Below are 25,028 nucleotides of genomic sequence, written 5' to 3'. Positions count from 1 at the left end.
CTGGGTTCTGCCTATCCCACACTTGTTCTTGTTCTCCACTGCAAGAGATAAAGCGTAACAATTCCAGATTTCAGAGTCTGCACCTGCACCCTTGTCACTTTTGGAGTTTAAGAGAATGGTGCAGTATAATGAGCTTATACTTTACGATGCACTGTTAGGGTCTGGCAACTCTTGCTTCTGTCATATTTATTAAAAAAAATACATGAGATATATATCCAAATTCTAACACCACCAGAACTGTAACTTACTGTTGAAAAATTCCTCATAGTCAGTCTTCTCCACACAACATGTGTACATACGCAGAGCTGCTACCTTAATTTTCTAGAAAAAGATAAAACACAATAATTAAAGTATTCATCATGAGACCTACTAAATGCTACTGTTTTTGTTAAATACATACTTATATGGTCTTCTTCTGAGAAGACTTCTCCTAAAAGTCACAAACACTTAAGATTTTTAACAGCATATTAAACTAGTATCTCCCAGGAATGACAGAAGTATAATTGATCTTGCCTCGAACCAAGAAACTGACTAAATAGCTTCTAGAATTTCCTTCCAAAACTAGTTTAATATAATACTTGTTTATATAAAAGTGATTTAAATTTCTTTCCTTAAAAAGATCGCAAAGAAGCCCATTCACAATCTCTGGTTTCCTYTAATAACTTTAAATATTGATGTATACAACTCAAAACGGCTTGAATAATTTAATTTTCAAACTTTAAAAAAGTGATGTGCCAGTCACCTAAAAATCTTTTTTGCTGCAAGAACGAAAATTGACTAACTAAGCTTCACAAGTTAGAAAGGAATCCCAGACAACGAATCATACAATATGTAAGATTCTTTTACCCTTCTAATTTTTTCTTGGCCTGCCATTGCACAAGAAACACCTTAAGAGTATCATGTATAGCTAAGATACATGTGCTGAAATTTTAAAGAGCACAATAACTGATAGCAGAGATCAGTGAGAAGAACTGACAGCTATTCCCCTCTACTGATATCAAGGAGGGAAATTATAAACTTCCCTAGCTGAGAAGGGCCAGGTGAGGAGGAGGCAGCATGGTGGTGGTATTTTTGTGTGTTTGTTAAAGCACATCTCTTARGGATCATCTTAGTGCTCACTACTCTGCAGAGCTAAGCACATCCCTAGCACCCACACTCCATGCTTTTAGAATGGCAATTCAAAGCACCAAAACACTATTTACACTATTATTTACACTGACTAAAAGGAAGGTAAGGAAACTGCAGCTGTTTTCCTACCGTGGAAACACAGGAACTATTGTTTTTTCTTGTTCAATAGTCACAGGTCTTCTATCATAAATAAAGATTAGAAGCTTTCTCAATGATCAATTATACATACAAAATTTGTACAATAAAATAATTTACAGCACTTACTGGAGTTCCAGTACTGAAGACTTCCACTTTAAAGGAAATACTGTCTGGCCTTTGAGTAGAGCATCTCTGCAGTGAAACTCATTGCCTCTGACCAGGCATTACTAGATATTAAAATCATATTGTAAAGAACAGTCCCTGCCATGCATCCCTTAAATAAGGCAGGTAACACAGGGGAAGAACCGGTGAAATTTAATCATTGAGGTTTTGGTGTGGAGAAGAAGTAAGCAGATAGAGGAAAATCAGAAAAAAAAAGAGAAATAAGAAAATTCCCTAAGATCTCAGAGAGCACTGGCGAGGCCAAAAATGAACTCAGGTCTCCTGAGCCTTAATCACAAAATAATTCTCTCCAAATCCAAGTCCCCTAGCCAAAAGTAGGCAGTGAAGCGTAGCAATTAAGGAGAACTCTGAATCAACACTCACAGCTAACAAGAATCTTTATTACAACAATATATACAGAAACACATGAAAGAAGTACTCTCTCTCGAGCCTTAGCATCACTTGATTAAAAGCAGCTAAACTTAAATCAAAATATCTCACCATCTTAAGTGCAAGTTATCTTTCCTTTATATTTACTTTCTGATGGAGGAAGATGTAACCAGCAATAGTTTCAGACCAGTCTTTGAGAAGCTCTGTTTTGTCTTGCAGACCTTCAAAACATCTTACAGCATTTTAATTTCTGCACAGTTGTGCTCAGTCCCCCTAGTTATACCATGTTCACCACTGACTCCTTTAGGGTAAGTGGACAAATTTATAGAAGAAAAACCCAACAATTGATATTACAGAGAAATGCCTGCTCTGGTTCAGGAGTCCCAAAACAGACAATTGCTGTYGGCTGGAGGAATGCCTGCGAAAAATTTCTTCCTATGTGTTCCCTGTAATTACATTATTTCCAGATAACTGCTATTGGTCACCACCAGAGACACAATGCTGATCTATGTGGATCTCTGCTTTGAGACAGTAATGTTACTGTGCTCTCTGATGCACAAATAAAGTGATAAATCAGAGGTTTGAAGAAATACAAAACAACTTAAGACTCATCTACAAACGAAATATAATACTCCCAGCTACGTCAGAGATGGAAATGCATAAATCAAAGCAGGTTCAAGCTCTAGATTACTATTCCCTATATCACAGAATGTAAATGTATTTAGGTAACAAACAGGATAGTTCCACACAAGTATTCCCCATATGATAAAACAAGGTTTTTTTAGAATGCTAAAAGTAATAAGCAACTAAAAAAGAAAAATCACCAAGTAAATGCTTTACCCATCTGCTATATTTCAGAGGTCCTGTGAAACCCATTGCTTCTATTATCCTTGTGAAGGCACCCACTTTTTCTTCGGATGGCTGCAAGGAATCTTTTGCAGAAAGATGCTGAAATATTTTTAAAAAAATTATCACATATTTTATCTCAGCAATTTAGTCTGATAAATCATTTTAGTTGGATGAACTACAAGGTTAATTGCTAATATTAGCTTTTTTGGTTTACTTTCTTAGTTCAACAAACAAAACAAGTACATACTTAGATACTCTCTACAAAATACATATAAAATCTACTTAACTGCTCCAGATGAGAAAGACCAGTTTTAATGCACACATTAGACATCAGAAAACATCATTGGTTACTTTCCACATTATATATCAACATGTCCCAAGGCCCAGACTCTTTAATGGTTATCCACTACAACTTCAATAGGCTTTTAAAAAAGCAGGCTCTTCAGTAACTGCTGTCTCAAGACCACAAAGCAGTTGAGCTTCATCACAACGTGCAGAAAAACAGGTAACTTTCATTTAAGGTTTTCAAATGCTCAACAGCCTAACAAATATTTTGATGAGTAATAAGGCATGTATTAAATTAYATGAAGATCCCACAATACATTATCTAGGCATTCTTGGGTTTTGTTTGTGCTAAACATTAAGTAGAATGAAAAAGATCCTGCAAACAGCATTAGGATAGAAGTTTAATTTAGACCACTTTTGTTTCACTAAGAAATTATAAACTTTTCCAAACAAACTTACAAATCTAGAGTTTAAAGCCAAAAATTCAAACACTAAAAGGAAGATTAAGCATCCAAGGAAGAAAAAAAAAATGGAGAAAAAAAAATGTTGTGAAAAAGCTGTCAATCCAAGTTTTTCAGTCATTTAGGTGATTTTTCTTATCTACTTCCATTTCTTCAGCTTGAAATACAAATACCTGGATTGGTCCTAGTGCTTCTCAAGTAGTCTCACAATGCTAAAGATATACTTTTCTTTCTACTTGACATTCTTCTGCATATGAATCCAAGCATCACATAACAGTTTTGGCAAGCACCCAACTGGAAGCTCAGGCTCAAACGGTTTATACAAAAACCTGCTTTCCAAAATATAGCTCTTGTTTTTCCAAGTACGAGGTATGTTCTCTCCTTCTAGATGCACCAGCTTTATTTGGAATTAAATCTTTTGCAGACAAAAYGAACAAACAAATCACAGAAGCACAGTAAAATAAATCTATCCAGCCCTTGCACGTTCTATGAGTTCAGTTCTTGCTCCCACAAGCATATCATATTCTCGAATTATACATTGTAAAATACAATCTGTTCCATCTTAAAACTACTAAAATTACATGAATCCAYCATTCTCACTGAAAAGCTCCTCTAGAATCTTATTCTCCTTGTAACTGATGAATCTTTCTATCAATCTAGATCATCCTTGCAGAAAATCCAGATCAGAAAAGTAATTAGTCCTTAGTTTTTACCAGGTCAATTATTTGCACTGTCTACAAACATGAAAGTAATTGTTTTGTTCCAGGTTAACTACATACCTTAAAGATCATTGCGTTGATAAGAATCTTTGCGGTATTCTGCCCAAAACTCACCAGCAACAGTGATCAGCCATCAGTAAGTACAATTTGTGATCTAACAAATTTTCTAATGAACGTTTATATTGTTTATATTTAATTCATTATACTATCAACAAACTACTCCACTTTCTCCCACATATACTTGAGGAATACAGCTGAGATTCATTACCAYTGAGAATGCTCCCTGCTCAAAGGAGGATTAAATTACTTTAGGTTACTGGAATTTCACTCTAAATACTTTCTCCAAAGACAGTAATATATTAAATAATAAATAATAACAACAGTAATAATAATAATTAGCTAGAGTTACCAGATTTGGTGGGAAGTGTAGCAATTTAGCAACAAAAGAACTGCCATACATTACCAGAACAAACACTTAGGCCTGTATCCCACCTACGGTAAGGATCAGTAGCAGATACTTGGAAGAGATACTTTCAGAATAGAGAAATACAGCACACAGAGAGCAGCCTCCTGGGGTTACCTGCCCAGTTCTGGACAGTCATTCCTATGCTAGAAAACGCATCCACCCAGTCATGTTTGGCAGCTGCAGCTGGATACATCTTCAGCACTTTACTGAAATCATTTAAGCATTTAACCTCCACAGGCTATGGAGTTGTGACACTTAAATTTCACAGATTAAGTTATGTGAAAACAATTCCCCTGTGCCTGTTTTAAACCTGAACCTTGTTATTTCACTGGATGCCCCCTGTTTTCCTGTAAGGAGCAGGAAATAATAAATTCTATTCCTTTGTTCATTTTTAATGAATTTCATAGTCTAGTATTATATATATGCCCATCTGTTATCTCTTTTTAGATTTCAAGAAACCTAAACTAGTCTTTTCACATACAAAAGCCTATTCTTTACAATCTTCCTACCACTATTACAGTAATTTTTGAAATAACTTTACTGCCAAACCTTCATTTATCTATAATATGAATGATTTTAAAAATATATTAAAATACAGACATATCCAGTACAAGTTGCTATGTTTAATTAAAAATTAACTGCAAAGGGGACAAAAAAAGGCAGCTTTGAGCCATAATCACCATGCATATTCAGCATTAACATTTCAGATAAAATGCTTTGTGTTCTCATACTACCAATGGCTGTCAATGTTTTGACGTCCATTATGCCTAGTATTTAGGTAAATAAGAGGAAACACACTCAGTAACATTTTGGTATCCATCACTCACCTAGTAAGACAGAGCTATCCAGGATCTTCCTTAATACTCAGATCTTTGCTTTGAATGTTGGCCATTAAACCTGCTTACCATGTCCACTGTTACCATCCAGAACAACTGCCTCCACAAAAGTACTTTCTCTCCCTCTGTTGCATGTGTTGGACCCAGTGACTCTACTGACACATACATGAAGTTTGAACCCAGTTTTTATTACACTGTTCTTCAAGCTTATCCTGTTCCTCCTGTGTAATATTATTCTCCTCCTGCACACTAAAAATGCCACCTGAATCTTATGTCACAAGCTCCTTCCAGCCAGGACGGTAGGATATGCTCAATACACAACATTTGTGTTCCAGTAATCAGTTTCATACCAAATTCAGAACTACCGAAACAACCTTCATCTTCTCCACACTAATTAATATCATACCTAGCCCCTACTTAATTATTAGCTTGTTGTCATCTACAAATGCATTATGAAGTTTCCCTCACCACAGGTTTTTCATTATGCCAAGGAAGATGACTTAAAATCAAGATTATTATACAAAACATATACTGAGAAATTCAAAATATTTTATAACTTTTTCAAATTAACAATCTTATCAGGACACTGAAAGGCCTGCCTCCCACTGACTTTCCTGCATAATACCTGAAAGATAGTGCTCAAGGCAGTCAATTCCCTTGATTTTAACACCTAATACAAAAAAAAGACAGCTGGAGTTCCCCATTAATTCTACCTCATTTTCCCACCAAGAGAAAGACAGTCAGGTTCACATTTCAAAAGTGACTAAGCTTTTCTCTGTTCAAAATATTAAGGTTGCAGTCCAGGCACTTACTTCAAATCTTATCTCCACTCTTCCAACCTGCTTTCTCTCTGTTCATAAATCCTGCATGGCTTCTTACATCAAGACTATTTTAAGTAGGAAGTTTCCTGACTCGTCATTCTAGCTTTTGTACTCCTCCACTAGTCCTTTTCTACTACATCAAACTAGTTTCTCATCTCTGCTTTGAAAATCCTCATGCTACTCCTGGTTTGTTAGATCTACTACCTTATCATGCTCTCCAAATGATGTTTGGGCAGGTATTAAAGAAGCAGTGCAGGCACAGCGATTAGGGTATGCACTGGGTCCAGTCTGGATTCTGTTCTTAGATCTGCCACTAGGTCACAGTGCGACTTATGCAAGCTATTTTGCACACTTCAACTTCCTTGTCTGCAAAAGGTTCAGTTTACCCTGTCAGCTGAAAAACACTCAGAAACTAAGAAAAGTTCTAGTTAAGAATTAAATAGCAGCCAGTAGTTCTTTCCTTCCACATACCTCTCCTTGTTTTCTTTCATTTTGCCTTTCCACATCAAAATACACAATTCAAATTCCAACTGCTTGTTAATATTTACCTCTAAAACCACTAAAGCAAAATACACCATTAGTCAGAGAACTAGGAATTTTTTTTAATGTAAATTTTATTTAAAGGTCTCATTTCCCTCTATCCTCCCATTTCTCCTGCTTTTTGCTATTATATTCGCACTGAGATCACTATAGCAGGATCACAGTATTTATTAGAGAGATGCTGACACCCTTGGATTAAGTACTAAGCAAATCTTACAGAGATGGATGGTTCATGCTCCAGAAGACTTCTATTCCAAGATAAAAGACACAAATCAATAAGAGATGGATACAACACAAATTAACAAAATAATATTGACGAAGAGACTTTCAATATTAGTTGCACACTATAATTAGTCATAATTAAGATACTACATGACAATTTTAAGGCTTTAGCAGATATCAAAATTGTTGTCACCTTGTCACTTGTGTATATATGGAAAACTTCTGCGCTTCCTTCTTTGAAGGTAGGAAAGGACCATCTGCTGAAGATAAGAAAGGACCATCTGCCCTCACCTTATTACTACTTTCCTTAATTTAGATTCTTTCCTAACTGGACTTGTCATGGGAACCTCCCGGCACATAACCCAACTGTGACCAGGCTTTCCTACATTGGCACTTCATTTTCTAGAAAGGAACATAGTACTTCTCAAATCATCGGACCTACTGTTAATGCTATACTAAAATATTTTATACGAAAATACTTGAGAGGTGATTCAGTTTTTAAAAATATTCTGTTACCTGTACCTATGTAATCCCTAGCACAGTGTGCCAATAATAAAAATACACTCTTCTAACCTTATTTGTGTTGTAAAATGTTCTATTTTGCTGTGTAACGGCTCCATTAGCTTGAGTCAATCCACCACAGACATTAGACAGTCGGAATCGTCCAGTCTTGTGTCTCTAATAAAAATGATAAAAGAAGAAAAAAAACAATAAAAGTGAAGAGACTATTTGGTAGTAAACAATTAACTTTACACCAATTACCCTTAATTTGCTTCCAAGCCAATTATAGTTCACTCTAAACCTGCAGAACTTTGTATTACACACAGCACAAATTTATTACTGTAACTATTACAAATAAATTGGTTGTCACGTTTAATGCTCCATACAACATATTTTCTACTGCTCTGTAAGCATAAGGCTAGAATACATTGGCAGACCACTCCACTCTTAAAAACTACAGGCTATGCTACTTAGATTTTCTGAGAAATTAATCCTACTTATGTTTTTTGTCTCTTACTAAATAATTTCCCTGGAGAGAAAGAGAGTTTACAAGCAACCTTATAGCTATTCAATTGTCTTCGCGGACAGGAGTTGAGCAAAACAAGTTGTAGAGGAATAGATATGTATCTCTCTAACCTCTATGTGACACGATTTGTATTACAGAGCTACAATCAATATTAGTATAAAATGGAATTAACATTGCAAAGCAGTGCTTTCAAACGGAAATAATATCACTATTCAACGTTGTGCTGTGCCAGCCCGACATACCATCTCACTGCTAGAAACTCCAAGACTATTGTAAAGTGGAGACATGCTCTATGCTGGCTATTAAGAGCAACCATGAATAAAKAGCTTGTAATAGCTTCTTTGGAAAAATTACATCTAAATTAAGACTTCTGCTGTGTTATCTGCTAAAGACAAAAAACCAACATAGTTGAAATGAAAACAACAACTTAAAGAGTTGACATCAAAAGAAGGCTCCCTACTCCCTTCAGTAAAAAGACAGAAAAAGTTCACTTCTTTTCCAGATAGTTTTCTGATATTTCAATGAGTTAAACTACCTCATAAAGGGGTCTGACAAACACTAGAGCCAGCACAAGGTAAGAGTAGGAACAGACAGGAGGAAGAGTGGGAGCTCCTCCTTTCAGCAGCAGCAGCAGGTTTCTAAATTGCCTCACCATGTCCCACTGAACTTCCTAAAACCATTCTCTACTACTTAATTCAGAGAAAATGCTTTCTTCAGCACTTCAAGATGCCTTGTTTTGGATTTGCAGCACTGGTAAGCAGCTTTGTTTGCTTTCTCAGTACAGGTGAACCAAAAAAATTGGGAGCTTACATGCTCTTCTTAAAAACTTGATATTTCATCAATACATAAATGATGAAGTAAAACTTTTAGAAAACTCTACTCAAAAACTATTTTTTTTTCTTACAGAGTTAGGCACATCCCAGTTTTTAGACACTTTAACGTACTCTGACATCTTACCTGGAAAATACTACAGAGCATCCTTCTACATTGGCCTTGGACCATGGTGGTCTGTAATAATCCACTGCATGCTGCTATCCATTGAGTTACTCCAAACTGGCAGCTCTGGAACAGAGAGACTAGTGATGAAGAGGAGCATCCACACAACTCAGAAACAGTTTAGTTGTCCTCTAGCTTCCACATATTTTTTTCGTTCATGTAACAATGTTCAGATTAAATTCCAAGTTTGTATTTAACAAAAGTTTTGGTTTTTTAAAAAAAGTTTGCCTTTGAGAAAAGTATGCAACAACTAGCATTTGAAGGCAGAAATAGAATAACCAAGGGAAACAGTGGGCTGTCCACAATTTTTACATCTGTAGAACAAGTTAAGGTGCTTAAGAAGCATTATTCAGCTGAATGAGTGATCTGTAAGAAGCCCTCATCAAATTCTCTTGCTGGGTTTTASTAACTATCTGGTTCCCATCACACAGTCAACAATAAACACATAAATGGGAATAAAAACAGGTGTATTATTCCACTCTCAGCTTTTATACATCTTTCTGTCTTAAATAACTGGGCCAAAATGAGTAATTTTAATATTCCAAAAGCATACACTGTCCCAACAAGCTTCAGGAAAGGTGATTATTTTCTATCATTAAAGAGAATTACAGAAAATAAGGAAAAGAGACAATCTTTTTTTCACCCATGCTTTTACTTACTTTCAATATTCAAGTAGGTACTACACTTGCTTTCTCCATAAAAGCCCTATATTAGTACTGGGAAAATGTCTATATTATTAGAGTGGATGATATTTTTCTCACAAAAATAGCTTAACTTTTTAGTGGGCCACAAAGATGACTAAGGAACTGGAACATTTGATCTATGAAGAGAGATTGTGATTGTTTAGCCTGCAGAAGAAAAGGCTGAAGAGAGACCTTATCAAAGTGTGTAAATACCTGATTGGGGGGGGGGGGGGGGAAGAATAGTAAAGAGGACAGAGCCAGACACTTCTCAATGATGCCCAGTGAAAGAACAAGAGGAAATGGTCACAAATTAAAATATATTAAAAGAAAATCTGTTTAAATGTAAGAATACAACTTAATTTTAAGGAAGATCAAACACTGCAATAGCTTGCTCCATCCTTGGAGATATTCARACTTGACTGGACAAAGCCCACAGCAACATGCTCTACTTGATCCTGCTTTAAGGAGGGGCACTGGACAAGATTATCTCCAGAGGTCTTTTACAACCTCAGCAATTCTGTTCTTAAAAAAACAGTTTTCCCATTCTAAAGCAGTAAGTATCTCTAGCTCAATAAACTTCTGCTGCCAAACCCAAGGGAACACTACACAGATACCTGCACCACCCAATACAGTCCTGACACACAGAACACCAGAAGTTCCCAGAAACTATGAGACTAGCAGATCTGCCAAAAGGCTAGGAGGAAGAGAAGCAAAACCAACTTGAATTCCTGTTCCCCATGCAATTCTATYTGCACACTCACTGCTGTCCCTTAGGTGCAGTGCACTGCCTCCTCAGACTGTCCGTATTTAACTCTTAATGGATGAAAAGTGCAGCTCTATCAAGTGAGCTGACCTGGGCTTTTAAAAAAACAGAGGGAGGAGAGAGGCACTACCATGACGAATATATGATTAACGGTCACCACTGCTGCTCCCCTTTATTATAACTATGGAAAATCATTTAGTTTCTGCTCTTTCTCCATGACATCAGTACCCAGTAAGTACAATTCAGAAAYCAATAAACTTCTAATAGTTTTCCTTTGCATGCTAAGCAGAGGTAAATTGAGATGTACAAAATTCTTACAACTGGTTTCAGATACAAAGTAATAGGAAAAGAGAAATGGGATTCGGTTAAAAGAGCCCTAGAATTTTGCATGAAGGTTTGAAAAAACAGCACAAAGAAATTAAAATAATCAATAGAAAAAGCTCTCTTACAAACAATATTACCATCTATCCGATTGCCATGTACCACTAATACAGTTCAACAGACAGTTGAACCCATCTGGTGACTCACTACCTCTCTACCACTCCTCCTCCTGCTGGTCTTCCCCTCCTCTTTTGCTACTGATCGCCACAGTATTTAGTAAACTTTTTAATTCACTAAAACATCAGGAAATTAACCTTATTTTAATATTGTCAGGGTACTGTTTTGGCATTTAGCACATAAAGATCCACAAATAAAATGCTGGAGCAGGCAAATGTAGGCAACAATACAGAGAGGTCAGCAAGGAGGAGGAGGAGGAATGGGAGGACAAGGTGGGAGTCCTCATTTCAGTTGCAGTGAGCACTCAGGTAGGGCTCACCATGCTGATAAAAACCACACTTGAGACACCAGTTCCAAAAAAGCAGAGGATTAATTTTGTAAGAGGGTACAGCTCTTTGACTAAAGGTCTTCTGTTTTTCTCACAGATATTTCTCCATCTAGCACACTTGGCATCCCGGTATTTGTATTGTGACAGAATCTCAGAACCTAGTCAGACTTCACTCTTTTCGTTTCTACTGAATGTGGTATCTTGACACAGAGACTTTATAAAAGCTCATACACACACAAAAAAGGTAAGGGATAGATACAAATGCGTTAGTGCATTAGAAAGAACAAAAAAGCTGAGTGATAAGTAATACACTCTCAGGCCTCCATAGGAACCCAGTCTGTTCCACTTAACTCAGGAATTGGAGTCTTTATATGATTTTTGCTATCAAGCACCTCAAAAGTGAGAGGGGAACGTCAAGAAGGGACAGTCCCCATCCCGCAGGGCATACACACCATGTCCACAGTGACAGAAGTACTAGACAAATTTTCTCAAATACGAAGCCCCAACCAGGACTACTTCAGTCTTGCATAACTGTTACATAAGTGCAACCGCTGAATCAAAAGTTCAAGCCTTTCTCCCTGCCTTCGCGAGAGACGTCTCCCCCGGACATGGGAAACGCCTGAATCTTTGAGTGCTGCACCCTGAGAACAGGAATAAGCAGCTGGGTGCAGCAACCTCCCTCAGCAACGCCAAAAGTCTAATTATTATCCACAAAACGACAACTCCTTTACAAACATCGTTTAACAGTTTTTTTCTTGTACACTTCGCCTACAGCAAGGCCACGCTGCAGACAGGGAGCGCGCAGGGCGGCCCGCAGGAGCCCCTGCGGCTGTGAGACGTCCGCGACCGGCACCGTGGGGAGGGGGACACCGGCTCCAGCCCACGGCTACGCGCTCGGCCTCGCACGCCGCCCGTCCCCTCGGCAGCGCCGCCCGTCCCCTCGGCAGCGCCGCCCGCCAGGCCTGCGCCGCCCCGCCCCGTCACGCGGAAGGGGCTGCCACGCACTGCGAGGGCGGGGAAGGCGACCCCGGCCGCCGCCACTCACCACGGCTCTCACCAGCGCCGCCATGGCTGCTGCGTGCCGCTTCCGGCGGCGCGGCGCGCCGGGCTCGGCCCCTTCCGCCCCCCCGGGCAGCGCACGCGCGCTGTGGGAGCCGCGCGAGGCGGCCGAGAGCCGGAGGGGTGGGGAGCGCGCGCGCGCGCGCGCGACGGCGGGGGTGGTGGTGGGGGGTGCGCGCGCGCGGCGGCAGTTGGCGGGAGGAGGGAGGGCCGCGGCGGCTGCTGTGCGCGCGCTGCTGTGCGCGCGCTCTGCCGTCACCTCAGGGCCGCCGCTGCGCGAAGCGAGCCTGGCGGGGGGTGTCGTGGGGCGGAGGGGGATGCTAGCTGAGGCTGGGAGTGCCGGTGTGTTTGCGTTTGGTTTGGAAGGGGGAAAGGTGACAAATCTGTATTTGCCCCTTGGAAGTTCTCTCTCCTGGAAAGCTTGACCCATGAGGGCCAAAGTCTGTCACTGGGCATGGACAGCTGGCCATGACAGCAGCAAGGTTTCCTCGCGCTGGTATTGGGCTGGCTATTCAGGCAGTCCCGAGCAGAAAGCTGTTTCCTTGAGCCCCTCACGGACATGCAGTACTGAGATTTTTTTGGTGGTAGTAGCAAGAAAACAGGGTAGAGCCCCTCATGCCAGTGTCCCATAGGCCCTGGAGCCAGGCCCTTGTGGCCAGGAATGGTCCTGCCTGCCCCSACTGCCTTCCTTCTGCTGGCATCAGCTTTCATGAGGCTGCAGAGTGAATCAGACCAGCAACCTGACAGAGGTCAAAATAAGCTGGTTTGTTTTGCCAGGTTAGGTTTAGTCTGGATCACATCCACATCACCTCACAAATGTTAGGCCTGGTAAGAGGGAGGCTAGCACAGATGTGGGCAAGAGCAGCTGGGGAAGAGTGAGGCTGCTCTTTTCAGCAGCAGTGCTGTCTTAAAGGGCTTAGGGAACTATAATATTCTACTCCCCTCTTTCCCAGCCTATTTATTGGGATGTCAGCTTCTCGAGAGGGCAGTAGCAGCTGCTTTAATGGCCCTGAAACTCCACAGTAGTCCTCAGAATTCTTTCATATGTTCTTAAATGTCAGATCTCATGGGGCCAATGGAATCACCTACTTGGACTTCCTTCTTTACAGGCATCCCAGATTCTTGTATGTACAGTCAGGGTTTTTTGAGATGTTCTGACTCGCTGCAACTCTTCTTGCAAAATAACTTGAACTGTATCTGACAATGCATTTAGTGAACAAGCTGTTCTAAAATTGTGTTGGATGTTAAACACAGAGAACTGAAGATCTCTGTCAGAGTTGTGCTACATTTCRTTTGGTTCCTGTGACCATACTAGTCTGGGGAGGAGAGTTAAAGCTAGTTCTGTTTCTTTCTATTTGCTTAGCTGTCCTGCATGCATTAGGCTCCAATCAATATTAAATATTGTTTCTAACAGCATTTTTTTTTGCTTGTGAGAGGGCAAGAGGGGAAAATGCATACATGTTTCTGAGGCCTCATTGCCATTAAAGAGCTAGAATCATTGAAGGTGATTAAATTCAAGAATTCCCACACTGCTCTGTAATTCCAGAGAAAAGATTCTGTCAGTAGCCGAGCAGTCCCACAGTGTTGTGCAGTAGCTTGTTTACCTTAGTAGGTATTCTTTCTGCTCATCTAACCGGGGAGCTATGTCTAATAATTGCACTGGTTGTACCAGTTGCTGGTATCTTACTCAATGATGCACAGCAGGATTTCAGCATGGTTCAGTGATAGAAAATTAACATCTTAAGTAAGACTCCTCTGCCTAACTCTCTTATTTCATTCTCAGTGTAACAGTTAGGCTCTGCCCATGTCAGTCTATATGAGATGAGTTTCAGATTCAAATCTAAAGGAATTTCCTCAGAGCTCTGGCAACTTACTCCCCTGTATGTACACAATCTTTACAGTCCTGCTCAAGTTCCTACCATTCAGCTCTGCTCAATGAGCAGCTCCATGGCTGCAAGTGTCTTACCTTAGTCATGAATGTTCCTCGTGGAATTGTTCCTGGGCAAGCATTTTTATTTAAACAGGGGCAGCAGGAGGTCCCAGAGGCAGGGCAACAAAGTTCCTCTCATACTGCTGGTGTTTTTTCATTGAAGGACATTAACAATGGTGATAGGAGTACTCACAGCGAGGTGACTGAGCAGGAAAGAAGAATTGCAAAGGAAGATGATAATCATATTGAAGGGTCCTTGGGTTTCAGCTTCAACCCTGTCATCTTTCTGCTTAAACGCCAGGCAGCTGGCTGAAGTTTGCCATTGCAAGCAGCTGGAGGGAACAGTTATTAGGGAGGAGATAAGAGGCCACAGAACATGGGCTGAGGAAAAGCATTTTAGAGGAGTTTAACTGAAGGAGAAGTGAAACAGAAAGGGGGAGAGAAACCTCCCCTGGTTGAGGAACAGCAGTGATGGGGCTGGATGGGTATGTACACTCAAGAATGATACAGGATGGAAATCAGACATCAGTGCAGGGAGACAGGGATGAGCACAGGATCTGAGTTTGGGGCACGGTGGAGGTATAGGAGGAAGAGTGGGACAAACTGCAGAATGCTGCAAATGACTGAAATTTGTCATTTTTAAAGTATGACAAGGGGTCTTGGACTGCTGTGTGAGAGTGCAAAAAGCTAGTAAAAACAGAATGGAAATGTGACTCTGAAGTGTGTCTACTAACAGTATCATCTCCTTGGGAAACTGATGGTGGGAAAAGTCTGGTGACTGCAGGAATGGTTACTTCTTTAATCAGATGACAGGTACCATAAAAATGGTTGTGGTGACAGTCCACAGACCTTTGAAGGGAGGTTGGAGAAGCCTGTCTTTGCTCCTATATTTCTGTTTAGATGGGACTGGTAGATGAAGTAAGAAAGGGCATGGTTTGACAGTACAACTAAGCACACAAGGAGAGGTCCAGTGCTAGTGCTAGCATTCATCTAATGAATGCTGAGCTGATGAGCTGGTTCAAAGTGCTAGCCCATCAGAAAATTGTCTTTTTTGTTGCTTTTAGTAGGATTAATTTTCTGTGAGCTTAGCTACCTAAACTAATGCTCCTCAGGATCAGAGGAATGCCTGGAATGTGTAGCATGGGGCGGGAGAACATGAGACTAGACTGACTATTTTAGCAGCAGTCAGCTATTGGATCAGCTTTGCTTTATTGTCAAACTGTGTCAAACTGCCATCCAGATTGATGCTGGTATCAGCGGCAGTAGTAGTAATGATGCTGAATGTAACAGTAGTGATCTTCTTGCAGGTAACAAAAAGAAGGTAAGGGGAGAAGCAGTAGCAATGACCTTGAAGCTCTGTCCCCAAACCAGCAAGCACAGGGAACAAACCTCCCCCAGGAGTCTATTTTGAGGGACAAGGATACTGAGGAGAGAGCCTTGCATTAGACTTTGGTATAAGCGCACATTCTCATTACTGCTTTAAGAGCCTTCTGTGGGCCACTCATAAGGTATATATTACCAGTTTCCCTTTGTGGTGCCCTGCAGGAAGCAGGTGATTAAGCCTGGATGGTGTGAGTCCCCAGCTCAGTGGGTTGAGATTCAAACTTCGGGTTCCTGAAAAGTTCCCAGTGGAGGTGCAGACCCTTAGAGATTTCACATATAGAGAGCATGGAAATTTATGCTGCCAGCTTTTTATTGGAAAATAATAAATATTTTCTGTAGGTATGTCTTGTCCCATTGTCTATTTTTATGGTTTTCCTTCAAAGCAACCACTTCTTCACATCCTGAATTCTCTCAACTTGCACACATGCACACACAGAGACACCCTGTGTCATTCCGTGCACACAGATTGGAGACCCTGGCTTGCCTGATGAGGAAATGAGAAAAACAACATAAGAACTACAACAGAGCAGTCTGAAAGGTGGATGAGAGTAGTTCGTAAGCCCTGTGGCCCTAGGCTCTGAACCACAGCCAGAGTAGCTGACACCTATTTTGGGTTCCAGTCGGAGTTTAACATTGGCTCTGTGGAAGTGTCAAGTTTTCTAGAGTACATTTGGTCTAGCTCAAGGCTCTTGAGGTGGTTGGCAAGGCTTCATCTTGACAAGTCAACTAATGTGCAGTATAGGAAGGGTGGCATAGTTCTAGCCCATTAGTGAAAGCCTCAACTCAGTAAACATCCAAACATAAAGAATGAGTATGAACAGTGGCAACCAGGCTTGAAAAAACTCGGAGAAGAAAAATTCCACGTCCACCCATTGTCCATGTGTGTGAAGACAGAATAAGGATCTGCTTTTAACAGAGAATGGAGACAATCGGGGTTGTAATCTGGAATACAGAGGCAGGAGGGAGCTGGCAATGAAAGGCTTGGAGTAAAAGCACGTAAGGAAATTGTTTAGTGTTCAGATACTAACAAAGCGGAGTGAATTGACAAAACTGAGCCCTTTAAAACAACTGAAAGATCCAAGTTATGGCCAGCACTTTTTTTTAAACATTTTTGATCCAGTTTAGCCTAAGTAAGCCAGCATAGGAATTGATCTTATTCTTGCAGCTGTTTTGATCCAGTTTTAGGTGACTTACTAATTTCATTGTTGCGATCATAGCCACATTTATTGGCAGATAGTATATTTGCAGAATGTATAAGGCAAGAAGAGCTGTAAGGCAAGCAGAGTGGAGTATTATCAACTGTGAGACTTGACCAACTGATAATTGAATATTTATCAGGATAGGAACTGACTTGCTGGCTTCATGAACTGCTAATTAGTGATAGAAAGAAGGTGCCACAAGAAAAACAGGGAGAGAGGTGGAGGCCTCCAGCATGATAATTGCGATGGTCATTTTTGACATGAAAGATTCAAATTAAAATTCTTTGATCTTAACCAGATAAGGTAAAGGAGGAATCAAAATCAACCTAAAGAGGCAACTAGTAGCCCAGCATCTGCTAGGGAGAGTTCCTTCTTTCTTAAAAACAAATATACTTTAGACTGGAGCAAAAGTATAGATCTCTTAATCTCAGTCATTTCTCTGCACACTCTAAGGTTCCCTCCTAGGTGCAAAATTTAAAATTAAATTCATATTCTATCTTAACCCCCTGCTCCTGCTTCCAGAAAATAAAAGCCAAAGGAAATCTCATGCTCGTGGGGAAATGGGATCTCTCCATTTTACCTAAGATAAGAGAGTGTGGAGTACTCCAGATAACAAAAGGGAAAATAGTTCATATGGGTATTCCAGGGCACTCTGGAGATCATGATAAAGAGAAACCCAAAACTCAGTTCAGGTCCAGCAGGTCTTATTAACTCTGGTTCAGTGCCAATACTGCAAGACTGCCAGCTGGCCCCTGCAGCTGTTTGAGTGTCTTTGCAGCATACTTTTCCAGTGCTCCAGGTTCTGAAAGGGCCTTGTATGTACCAATGGAGCCAATGCAGGTCTGGCACTACGTCCTGTCTAATGCACCCTTATAGGACTTTGAGCATAGATCAGAGATAACAGGCCCTTGGAGGCTTGCTAGATGCAAACTGACTTCTCCTAGATTTTGGTTGGATGTCTCTGCACAGCCCTTCCCAGAACTCCCAGTTCCAGAAATGCAGTGAGGGGCCATCTGACTCTGCATGGGGAAACCCAGGTTCTGATGGATTTCTAGCTCAGGCTCTGGGCTGAAGGAAAACGGCATTTCTAAGACTGAGCTGGTAATTTATAAGTAATTTGTTATAGCTTCTTCATTTTTGTAAAATCTTTCTCCTTTGCGTCCTGTGTAGATCTGGACATTTTCAGACCAAGTCTGCTGTTAGGGCAACAATTACAAACTGAAGAAGGGCTTTTAATGGAAGCTAATTATATCATGACCAACTTAAAGATGCTTAGTGCTCTCCATAAGATCGAATATGCAGTTTGGGATGCCTGTGAGTATGTTTGTTAAGGCTACTTCCCAGGCTAAATGCTATTTAAAAAATAAAAATACGAAAAATAGAATTTTTCAATAAAAATACAATCCTTACAATGCACTACAGTACTTGCAAAGTTTGGCAAGTATGAGGACAAAATCCTTGGCTTGGAATTCCTTGGCTAGGGGTGCACAGTGGTCTTTGCTCTGGTCTCCAGAAGGGAGTTACCGCTCTCCTGCATCTATGCAGTATGAGACAAAGCAGACATGAAGCAGAATAGACTCCTCACTGCTGCACTTCACTGAGTTTGGTGAAGCCTAGCAAGCAAAACCTGAACTCCGTGACTGAACTTTTCAGGGGAAGTAGGACCTGATTACTTTTTCCAAGCTTATATATCCTAGTGGCTGCTGCTACTGTTAAATATGATAAACTCCTGTTTGTTCACTTTAGCTTGCCATCAGTTCTCACTGTTTGCTGGGGCAAGCCCAGGACGTTTCCCTCCCCACCTGTCAAGCTTGGAGTGTGCTTTGGCATGCTGCCATTGCAGAGTCTCAACGACTTGAGCAGACAGCTTCAGAAACAAGACATCCCAGTACTTAAGCAGCCTCAACTTCATGAGCTTTTTTTCCCATCTATGTGCTTTCCGAAGAAGAAAGTGTTTGCTGGTCAGAGAGGTTTTCCACTTGCGCCTCCTTCAGCTTTCCATTACCACTAAGAGGTTATGTGGGGTGCAGTGCTTTACACTGTACTGTACTATATGCAGAGGTGTTCAGACTTAATTTATTCCCTTCTCCTGGATAAAGATTATTGCAGCTGTGTGTTTTGGAAAACTATCAATGAAGGGAGTTCAGCTCATACAACACACTTTCAATAGGGCACTGTACTCTATATTTCCAGGTTCTGTTTTAATTACACTTGCATATTACCTTGGAGGAAGCTGAAATCTGGAAAATGTTTTCTCATATACCATGTCTTAAACCTTCCTGACCTTCTGTTTTATACCAAGTACATTTATGTCTATGATCAAAAGCATATAATATGGGGCAAGATTTAGCTACCCAGGATCATCTATCAGGGACACCCCGTCAATCCCTCTGCAGCAGAGATGGTTTCACTGAGAAATGTCCCTTCCATCCCTCACCTTCCAGCAGTAATTCCCTCTTTGTTCCCTTCATATGGCTCCTAACAAGAGCAACAGGAGTTGGCCACATGCTGTATATTTGGGCCTTCCCCTGTGGTACTGAGGGGCTCCTGCTTCTCCAAAGAATACTTGAAGGACAAAGCAACAGATGGACTATGCAGTGGCAGCATATACCAGATATCCTGATAAATACAAGCAAAAAATTCAAAAAGCCCCTAATGTTTTCCTCCTGGGGACCCTCACTTAGAGAAGGTGTGTCCAGCACTGCACTCCCACAGCTGGTCTGAGGCTGGGGAGCAGGAGCAGCACACGCATTCTCATGGGCATCACACCACTCCCGTGGGACATAAGAAAGCGTGCAGTGCCTTCGAGCGCTTTGGTATTGTCTACATTGGAGACCACAGCACAAAAAGCAGCCTGATGTCCAGAGCTGATACCTCCTCGAGACACCTGCCGCTCTGCAAGAAGAGCAGGGCACCAGTGAGAGCTGACGCATGCCATGTACCCTCTGGCTGGGAACAAGCAGTTATGAGCAGATATCAGAGGTCTCCTACTAACTCACAGCAAGAGGTGCTAACCTCCTTAAGCTATAGGAAAGCATATGCATTTCAGGGCTGGCAGCATAACAGAATCCTTATGAATCAGGCATCTGCTCCAGAGCAGCTTTCAAGTGACCTCTAACTCCATGCCAAAGAGAGCACATCTTGATCTTCACGTCCTTGCAGTGTCTTGAGAATGTCCCAAGAGCAAGAGGTGTAGCTAATATATTTGAGCAGCAGAGAGTCTGTTAGTCCTGTGCCCAGCACTTGTTCAAAATTCAGGAAGTACGGATGGCTGTCAGCATCTTTCTTTTATCCCTTCTTGAAGAGTTGACTCCTCCAGGAAGCACAGTTCACTCTGAGCAAGCACTCCAGCCTGCTAGTAGGTCTATTCCTGAATCTAGCACCGATAGGGCTCATGAGGTTGTGCCTTTATTTGTATCAATGTCTCACCCTAAAAAACAAGGTAACTTTTACTTCATATTGATTAGCAGGAATTAAATTGATCTTGTCAAATAGGAATTCTTTGATGAGGCTAAGTTGCTTTTTAACTCAGTTGAAAACAAGGATTTTCAACAGTCTGAAGAAAAACTACATGAAGAAGAGAATCTGGTAAAAAGGTACACAGTAAAACTGGTTTCATTTGGTGCATTGTGTGTTTGGGAGAACCTTGCTCCTTGTTCACCTTCTTAGTCCTCACCACTTCACCTTCTTGCCTCAGTCACCTCTAGGCTAAAGAGACCCAGTCTATCTGATTACTCTCTTACAGAAGCCTTTTCATACTTTCAGTTGTTCCTATTGCCCTTTTCCAGCTCTACTGTATCACACAGTATTTAAGAGCCATGTAAATCTCTGGAGTGCCTACATATTGTTTTCTCATTTGGTCTCTATTTCTCTCCCAGTCACTCCTAATGTTGTGTTTGCTATCTCAATTGCAGTAGAAATTCAGCTGACATTTTCAGAGACTCAGAATCCCTAAGTAAAATTTTTTACCTATGCTATGCAGCTCATTGGGTATCTTAAGTGTTCTTCCTGCCCTTATAACCTATGAATTATGCTACCATCCTTCAATCACATTATAAGATTCAACCAGTATCAGCAATCCCATAAGTTGCTTATAATTGCTCAGGTCATCACAGTGACCCTTTTTAGTACTGAATTAACTTCCTTTTCTCCAGAGCTTCCCAAACTTCTGGAATTTCCCCRGTATTCCAGGATGTATTAAAAATCAGTAGGTTTACTGGTGCAGGTTAAATGTTTTAAAACGCGGACAACTCCAGCACATGCTCCTCATCACTTTCTTATCTTACTGGCATGGGGAATATTTCATTACTGTTGCAAGAAGTAAATTATTTCGTATGGCTTTTCCTCTTAACAGAAACATTACAACTGAGAGAGAGCTCCACTGTATTTATATTTTGATATAAATAGCAGCTTATTTTTGTAAGTACTCAAATGAATCAGGCTGTTTTTAGAGTTTCTATGCTTCAGAAAGATATAGCTAGTCACTTAAATTTTCTGGAACTCATTGATCATTAATCACACTACATTGTTCCTTGCGGAAAAAAATAAAGTCATCAACAAACTTGTCTCATTTCTGGAATATTTTTGCATATAGCTGAAACTCATCTTCCATCACCAGCCCACACCAAGAAGGTTTAAATGCTAGCATGGACACCATGAAGTGAAGATCCTTGGACTGTAGTCAGTAGGTGGTCAAGCAAACATCTCAGCCATGATCAAGCCTGGGTACAAAACTGTAGTTCAGGGATCTATAGACTTACTATGTCTATGTGCCATCACTGTGGCAGTGGCAGCTCCTTATGAACATATTCTTGTGTTGGAGTAACTGGATGGATGCCCAGAACACAAGTATTAGCTGTGCTGCCACCAATCACCCAAGTCCTTTCTTCCTCCCCTCTCTCCTTCCCCAAACTTGCTATTTCTTGCCTATAGGACTCATCCAGTAGCTGTTTTCAAAATGTACTTCCAATGCCAGGCTTTCTGCAATAAAACTCTTTAAGGATTAAGGACTCAGAAGTTAAAGGACTGAGTTGAATGTAGCCGCATTTAGTATAAGTGTTCTCTCTGTGTGATCTAGATCAGAAATTTTGGTTAGATCACCTATTCTGTAAAGGGTCCTCTCCCTGCAAGGTGTGCTGGGGTAGACATCTGTCAGCCCTCCTTCATTCTGCTTTGCCTCCTTTGCATTCACCTCCTGTTCTGCTTCATATTTTAGGGCTCAGGCAGGACATAAACTTCCCAAATAGGAGCCCACATGCAACTATGCCATGGAAGACGTGGAGGGTTCCCCAATCCCAGTGTCTTCAGTGAGGTATAAGTGTGATGGGGGAGAGACCTGGATTTGAGCCATCGACTCCCTGAGCAAGTGGAAAAAATGAGGACTGATAAGTTTAACAGGAGCGCCTTCACGTTTTTTTTTTAGTAAGACCCTCTGTTTCCTGCAGCTGAATCCCAAAAAGGACAGAAGGTCCAATCTGCATGTTACTGTCCCGTCAGCCCCCTGCTCAACTCACAAACACTTTGATTCTCTCTTCCAAAGTTTGCCTCTCCCCTCTGACAGTCTGGGAAGCCTAGGCACTCTCTTTAGTGCTCCAAATGAGCCTGCTGTAGCTAAGGGCTATTGCAAAAAGACAAAGTTAGCTGCTGGAAGTAACTGTCTAGAGCTGCACTATCGGCCCTTTTAACTCAGGCTCTACATGGTCTAGACAAGAGACAGACTGCCTGCCTGTCTGCAGCCCAGCAGTGAAACTCATGACCCATCTGAAGATCCTATAAATGAAAGTTCCTCATCATCCAGTCTCAGTTTTCTCAGTTGTGGGGCTCTGGATCTCCTCCAACAGCACACATGGCCACAGTCAGCATTTGTGCTAAAGCTACTGGCTGTTTCTGGCTGTTCAGTGCCACTCTCAGGAGCTGTTTTTCTTTAACTGCAGCCTGCTCTTGCTCTAAACCTTCACCCACTCCCAGACAAGAGATCTGAGTAAAGCCCTGAAAGCTGCTAGCATAGGAAGGATGGAGAAGTGAAAACAAGAGTTATTCACACCAAGCCCTCAAAAGAAGTATTTTTATTGGTARGCATGCAAACATGTTATGTTCCCAGCAGGAGTATACTTACCCCACCCATCTTGTTCCATTTGAGGGTATATTTGTTCTACAGTTGCTCTGGCGTTCAGTCCATCTTATTATGCACTCCATCACCCAGCTCTCAGTCCCTCCCATCCTCCACTGCTCTGAGATTGCCTGTCTGCCTCTCTCTGAAAGCCAATTATTCCAGAGTCCTTTCTGCCTAGGCAGGAGGCATGTTCCCTCCAGGGTTTCTGTAGAACACCTCCTCCCAGCTCGCCCATCAGCATTTTATCCTCTCTAGCTGGGTTCCTGTAATCTGATCACTAACATTCTGAGTTAATGACTTCTTTGCCATCTAAAGTTTATGAGTTTGACTTTGCCCTTGCAGAGGAGAGATCCTGTGAAGATCTACTCTCCCTTCTCTAAGCCTGTGGAGGATCTAAGTTGTGCTTCTCTTTCAGCACTTCTGGAGGGATATTAATATTTTGAAGTTCTCTGCACAAGCAAAATTAAATGTGCCTGGTTTTATCAATAAAAGGCTTATTTCTGACTTTATGCCGTGATAAATGGCATCTTGTCAAAAACAGGCAGACATTAAATGAGTGTGTAGAAGCTTTACACTAAATATAATGACATTTCTCTGACGGTACAATGGGCACAACCTAGATTCCTGATGGCAAAGAGACTCTAAGAGAAACCCAGCAAACAGGACATTTCCTGTACCCTAACAGATAGTCAGCCAATTAATTACCATTATCATTTAACAGAGCGATTTTTCTTGACTGCTGTACTCCTCAAAATGACACCAAGGAAAACTGAATCCATTTGTGTTGGTTCAGCTAACCTAATCATTGCAGAAAATCAAAACTAGTTCTGCAATACTCCATTCTGACCCCATCCACTGCAAAACAGGGACATCGGCAAACTCAGGATGACAGAATAAATGGACTATTCTAAGAACGGTATTTCCTGTACTGTATTTACTGTTTTTTCAAAAAAAGTTAAGATTTCTTTCTTTATTAAATTTGTTGAGAAGCAATGAAAACTGGTGCAATTTTATTTTTAAATATCATTTTACTACCCAACAGCAACAGTAAATTCATAAAATAACACGTGATTGACCAAGACTATGGAGTAAAAAAAATTGTTTGCTTTGTACATTCTTATTAGTCTTGGCTAAGATGTTATAAAAGCAGTATCTTTTAACACCTTTTATTATACAAGGGTCAAGGGGTTTTTATGTTTCTTAAAGACAGCTTCAAATAGCCCACATAGCGGGTTACTGCATCTTTCATATGGCTGCTGTATAAACACGCACATTTTACACAGGAAATGACATAAYCATGTAAAAGTGTACATGGAGTTTAGGCACATATTCAAACACTAATGGGAATGCATTGTTTTAAATGGCATACTTTTATGTTTACCTATTCAGCTTAGTACCATATTTTAGCCAAATACAACAAAAATTAGCCACACATACCTGTCTTATAGTGTACTGTTTATTTGAAATTTGGACCTTCACAAAGACTCTCATGGGACAGATAATGACCCTAAAAAGTAAATACAAATGAGGCATTCTCAGTGAGAGAGTGAAACCTGCCATCATAAAGGTGGAAAGCTGAACTTTTAACCTGTATTGCTTTACAGCTCAGGTTTCTGTGTGTTTCTACCATCCAGTTGCTAACACCAATTCACCCATGGGAAGAAAGCCATAACAATAATTCAGGGTGTCTATCTTTGCACATTGTATAATGACCATACTAAAGAAAGCAATGCCAAACTCAAGTAGTTCCAAGGCTCTCTGTTTCTTTCCATTTTCTTCGCTATGTGTCAGTCCCAGAATGCGCCCTATCCCTGAACCTCTGTTTTCAGAAAGGAATGAGGGCTGAATGAAGTCCACTTGGGTTGTACTTTTGTGCTTTTCTCTGATAATGAGTATTTGTAATGACCACCTTCCACGTGTCTTGGAAATCGTGGATACATGTTTCTGTTCTAACTCTGTATAACTCAAATTTCCATGTAAAAGCTTGACAAGATTTGTAAAGGCTTTGTGAGTAGATATTGAAAAAAAAAAAA

The 25,028-nt window shown here is 40.8% G+C and overlaps 1 protein-coding gene across 4 annotated transcripts in view; it reads right to left on the bottom strand.

Moving 5' to 3' along the window:
• The window catches only part of UQCC1 (ubiquinol-cytochrome c reductase complex assembly factor 1), a 53,686-nt gene extending 41,254 nt beyond the window's left edge, over window positions 1-12,432 (bottom strand). For all 4 annotated transcript variants that reach the window (XM_085302669.1, XM_085302670.1, XM_085302671.1 and 1 more), the window contains exons 1-5: window positions 12,358-12,432; window positions 9,002-9,106; window positions 7,591-7,695; window positions 2,659-2,766; window positions 249-321 (exon numbers count right to left, since the gene is read on the bottom strand). In XM_085302669.1, coding sequence (XP_085158795.1) covers window positions 249-321; window positions 2,659-2,766; window positions 7,591-7,695; window positions 9,002-9,106; window positions 12,358-12,381 — 415 coding nt within the window. In that variant the 5' untranslated portion in view covers window positions 12,382-12,432. The remainder of the gene's footprint in view (window positions 1-248; window positions 322-2,658; window positions 2,767-7,590; window positions 7,696-9,001; window positions 9,107-12,357) is intronic.
• Window positions 12,433-25,028: the final 12,596 nt, after the last annotated feature.

Source organism: Rhea americana, unplaced genomic scaffold (genome assembly GCF_003343005.1).
Source record: "Rhea americana isolate MKP2758 unplaced genomic scaffold, rheAme1 scaffold_190, whole genome shotgun sequence".
Lineage (NCBI taxonomy): Eukaryota > Metazoa > Chordata > Aves > Rheiformes > Rheidae > Rhea > Rhea americana.
This window is presented reverse-complemented; position numbering and strand designations above follow the sequence as displayed.